Raw genomic sequence first — 5,263 nt, 5'->3', positions numbered from 1 at the left:
TGACTTGGAATACTTCGAGTGAAATGTTCCAATAAGTTCAAGCAGCTATGTAACTCTCTTGGCCAAATATCTTTCAGAAATGTAGGAGCTAAATGTCAAGTATTTTAGCAACGTTCAAGTCTGTGCAGAGACAAAAAAACAAGTCACATAGATCTATAGATAACAATGTTATGAAGAAATCTAACAAACTATCATACTGCCCCAAAGAAATGATAAAGTACATTATTTAACATGTAATAAAGGTGCAGTGAAGCATTTATTTACTCACAGGCAGCGTGTGGAGTTTCAAACTTTCCCACACTGTGGTGTTGGCTATGCTGGTGCAGTTATTGCCAGGAAGGAAGTGCTGCAAGAAATTTAAAGTTAAAACAGTAAATGAGATATAACAGAGTAAAGAGGCCCATTTAGTTAATCTACAAAAGATCAATAATTATTTAGCCATAAACTGTTTTGTTTTGAATGAATTTATAGCTAAACGCTATTCTGTGCCAAAGTCTTGAGTCACCCCTAATTTCTTTTTATTTTGTTAGGAATATAGGAAATAATTGCAGTGATTTACTGAAACAGATGCAAACGTGCTTTGAAATACATTATATAGGGCATATGTTGAGATCTGGGAGAGTTCTGGGGAGGCTGATACTGTTTCTACACTGAACAAAAATATAAACACAACACTTTTGTTTTTGCTCCCATTTTTCATGAGCTGAACTTAAAGATCTGAAACCTTTTCCACAGACACAAAGGACCCATTACTATCAAATACTGTTCACAAATCTGTCTAAATCTGTGTTAGTGAGAACTTCTCGTTTGTCGAGATAATCCGTCCCACCTCACAGGTGTCAAGGTGCTGATTAGACAGCACGAATACTGCACAGGTGTGCCTTAGACTGCCCACAATAACAGGCCACTCTGAAATATGCAGAAAAAAGTAGATTGGTGGATTTTTTCTCTAAGGACATTACTTTCAGATGATGGTCATCTGCTGGTGTCCAGTGTGTCCTTAAAAAAGGTAACACTCATTATAATGAGATATAGCAGGTTTTCAGCTCTTTGGCAATAACCTTGTTGATACAAAAACACAATTTTTATGTCTGTCAGACTGAGTTATCTTTCACATTTTTAATAGATTCAACTAAAGAAATGGGAACAAATGTGTTTATTACGACCAGCTGCTAGTAGAAAACAGAAAACTTCCTCTAAAAGTAAAACGACTGGACTGAAAATGAATGAAAAAGCACCCGATGTCCAACTTTGAAAGAACTTCAGGAAGCCTGGAGAACTGTTGGTCAAGAGCACTTTAAAAAAATAAAAATAAATAAAAATGAAACAAAAAGAGAGTTGTTTTTTACTCTGAGACGTTACTGGCAGAACGACCGATGAAGGAACTTACAAGGTTGAGCATGGCCATCAGCAGAGTGATGAGCACACAGATAATGATCACAAACAACCGCAGCACAGCCCTGGTGGCGACGCCGCGGGATAGCCCAGATATCCACTGGACACCCACCGGCATCTTGGAACGCCATTTCTGTGAAACAATAAAAAAAATGCTATCTTAATAAAGCTATTTGCAGCGATTTTAGTTGCTTTAACTGTGCATAAACAAGTGTCTGCATATTGAGACGTTTGCACTTTTCATCCAAACTGTGAAGCACTATTTAATTAAATGAAACTGAATTTAAATCGCTGCTCTTTTCAGAGTTAAAGTGAGATGATAACGTTGATAACACTCGGTAAAAGTGAAGGGGTACTCTTGTGCAGAAACGGACTGAGGAGATGGACAGAGGCGTGTTAAATGTGTCTCAGCGAGAGTTGGTATAAGATTGGGGTGTGCATGGTTTGGTTTTCATTGTTTTCTTTGCTTTTGTCTTGTGTTAAAAATAAAAAATGCAGGACTAAATGTGCAAAAGCTCCTGTGTGTTCCTCTGGAGCCGTCAGTCAACCCTGAACCTGGACCGTTCACACCGCAGGTGCACGTACGCGTGTTTTCTCTTCATTTGAAGAACCACTGACACTGAAACCTGGACTGTCGATAAAAGGCGGATCACCTGTTGATATGTATTAAACACAGCCCGCCTGGGTTTGTTTACCTCCAAGTATCCAGTGAAAGCAATGAACAAGAACACCACCATCACTGCAAAGGTCACACCGTAGGACACCGCCATCACGAAGTTCCTGTAGAAGAGTGAAAATTCATAGTTCACACCACTTTCTCCCCAAATAATAAAAGACGTGTGCGCTTGTGAGACGGCAAGCAGGAAACAGTATTACTCACGTCTTAGAGACCAGCATCTGGACGGTGAAAAGAGCGACGAAAATTAAACCTAAGCAGCTCATTGAGTGGTGCAAACCTTCCACTTCTGAAAAGCGGAACTAAAAACAAACAAACAAAAAAATAGTGTAAATGGCTTAAAAATGCTCAATAGAACCTTAAAGGCGCTTAAAAGTCCAGTAATCTCATCTTTGACCTGAATGAATCTACCTGTTTCTCTAAGTTGATATCGTTGAACAGCAGAGTCAAACAGTTGAGCTTCTTTGCTCTCTTCCTGAGTGAAAGATTGGAAAACAATCAGAGGACGAATCACAGAAGCCAGAAATATTCAACTAATCAAGTTTCTTAAGTTAATTTTAATGACTAACAGTCACGCAGTCTTATGAAAAGCTACATACACCCCCACGGCGTCCACAGGAGTTAAGAGGGTACGGTTGGAGTCAGGCACTGTTAATGTCAAATGTCCTTAATTAACTGAACATCAGCAGGTGTCAGAGCACCTAATTTGCTGCTCTGGAGCAGTCAGGTGTTTGTTAACACAATGACATGACCTGACAGCAAATTCACCCCCGAGGTCAGACTGTGCTATGTTCAGAGAAACTGCACAAAGCTCAGACTCTACAGGCCTCAGCTGGCATGTTAAATGTTAAAGTTCATGACAGCACAGTTAGAAAAAGATTGAACATGTATGGAAGGCCTCTTCTCTCAAAAATGAACAGGTTAGGTTTACAAAGCTGCAGCCAAACACAGACTATCAGCTGTGAAGCACGGTGGTGGAGGGGTCATGATTTGGGCTTGTTTTACAACCACAGGGCAACTTGTGCTCGCTGAGTCGACCGTGAACTCCTCTGTTTGCCAAAGTGTTCTAGAGTCAAATTTGAGGCCATCTATCAGTCACCTAAAGCCTGGCTGAAACTGGTTGATGCAACACAACACTGGTCCCAAGCAAAGTCCAGACCTCAACCTGAAACAAATGCTTGACTGTGCATAAATAAATCCTCACTGCCAAGAACAGTGGACCAAAAAAGTTCTACGAGCGACTGAATCGTGGGGTGTGCTGAGTTTTTCAGAGGACTGTTAAAACCGTTTTAACTCTACAGGAGCACAAAAACAATAAATCTTACCTTTTAATGTCCAGCGTGTCCAGCGATCCCCTAACACTGTTATCAATGACCAAACTGGGAAAGAAAGAGGAACATGTTAGACACATCCAGGGATTAAAGGATGGATGTTATTGTTCTATTTATTTCTATTAAACTTGAATAAACAACTAATGCTTTTTTGCATGACTTCTCTAGTGATCTTTGGTGATCTTTTACTAACCAGTCATCTTGTGAAACCGGGCGTTCCTGAATCAATCACACAAACAAACAAAGATAAACACAATGGAGTTAATAATGAAACGCTGATTAGAGGCCAAGCAAAGGAGGTGATGTGACACGCTGCATTTCTGAGGGAGAAACTAAGCAGCAACAGCACAAATGCACAGATACGTACGGTGGTTGACTTCTTGGGCCGTCTGGCCTCGGGGTTGCTTAGGCCTTCGAAGGGATTGACGCTCTTCCAGGACTGGAGGTACTGAGACATCCGCAGTGACGCTCGCTGCCTGTTCTCCCCTGGAGTAAGATGGCTGGGCTGAAATTGGGGCAAATATTACAGCTTAACATGATTTGAACTGTGATTCATTTTCCTAACAGATACAATACACGCAACAGAGGGTTTCCAGAGGGTTTCCAGAGGGGACACCACTATCATCTTCCTAACAGCTTTTAATCTAACAGCTTCCCTTTTTACACGTAACGGTTTACATTGTGGTTGCTGTTGTGAAATTACATATTACAGCAACGTGTTGATTCCTTAAGCTGGGCACAAACACGGCTGAAATTCCTAACATGGAATGAGGCACAACATGTTTGATCTTCTGGCACGGCACTAGAGCGAGAAAACACTCGAAAGATTCAATCTGGCACCTTCTGCCTTTTAAAGACGTGTCACAAGTTTGTTTAGTCGCGGGTCAAGTGAGCGGGAACAGTGAAGGGTATTTTCACGAGTAAACTTGGAGTCCTTTTGAGATGATTTCCCCGCAGTTGTAAAGAAATTCACAAGAAGACAAACACGTGTTTTATTTGAAGTCAGAGGTTGGGATTTCCAAGGTTCGAGGAAATGAAAGGTGTTTCAGCTTGATTGGCTGCAGTATTTTTAACAGGAAAATTTAATGTGGGTATTAATAAGGTTACCAGGGATCAAAAATACTACAAAAATTTGACCGATAAAATAAAAACATAACACACTGTAAACTGAAAACCAAAGTATAAGAAAAAAACAAACAGCTTCTGTGAATATCTGTATTTACCACATAGTTTATAAACTTGGAAAGGAGTAGGATGAAGTTCACATTTGTTTGATATAAATACCTGACCCGTGCCTCACAGACGGGCAGACACCTACCAGTCCGTGCCTCCTGGGAGGACGGTGTGGCTTCTTGGGGTCGATCACCAGGTATGTTTTTCTGCCCTTCAGAAGATGGTCCCGACTCCCCCCGTCCCCATCCTCAACTTCGTACGCTCCGTCCAAGTGTTGGAGCGTCTCCTCTGTGATGTGGACTCGCCTATAGATGAACAGTAGAAATAATAAAATACACACAGCTCAGAGTTTCATTATGTTTAAACTGACTTTAAGCGTCTCTCACCCAGGGAGACCTCCGGACTCCATGTGGTTGGCTAAGGTGACGTCATCTGACCACACGTCGTACTGCCACTTCTGCAAGCCAATTACGCCGCAGAGCACGTTGCCCGTGTGAACGCCTACTCGCATGTTGATCTGCACCCCGGTTGCCTCTCGCAGGTTACTACAGGTAGACAAAGGCATGAATCAAATCAGTAAAGTTCAGCCCTGATCATTTCTGGCCTTGTTTCGTCCACAGTGCTAAGAAGACAAGAAAAAGTACCAAAAGACAAATAAAACAATATATATAAGTGTATATATATATAT

The 5,263-nt window shown here is 41.3% G+C and overlaps 1 protein-coding gene across 1 annotated transcript in view; it reads right to left on the bottom strand.

The window, feature by feature from the left end:
* LOC102307210 (adenylate cyclase type 2) overlaps positions 1–5,263 on the bottom strand; it is a gene marked incomplete in the record, with an annotated part of 25,986 nt that overhangs the window by 8,280 nt on the left and 12,443 nt on the right. Inside the window, 10 exon segments of the mRNA XM_014329958.2 lie at positions 269–346; positions 1,391–1,528; positions 2,091–2,175; positions 2,276–2,373; positions 2,483–2,546; positions 3,397–3,450; positions 3,596–3,621; positions 3,770–3,907; positions 4,721–4,880; positions 4,962–5,120. Coding sequence (XP_014185444.1) covers positions 269–346; positions 1,391–1,528; positions 2,091–2,175; positions 2,276–2,373; positions 2,483–2,546; positions 3,397–3,450; positions 3,596–3,621; positions 3,770–3,907; positions 4,721–4,880; positions 4,962–5,120 — 1,000 coding nt within the window.

Source organism: Haplochromis burtoni, unplaced genomic scaffold (assembly GCF_018398535.1).
Source record: "Haplochromis burtoni strain Fernald_Lab_line unplaced genomic scaffold, NCSU_Asbu1 Contig_648, whole genome shotgun sequence".
Lineage (NCBI taxonomy): Eukaryota > Metazoa > Chordata > Actinopteri > Cichliformes > Cichlidae > Haplochromis > Haplochromis burtoni.
Note: the sequence above shows the minus strand (reverse complement) of the source record. Positions and strands in the feature narration are given on the sequence as shown.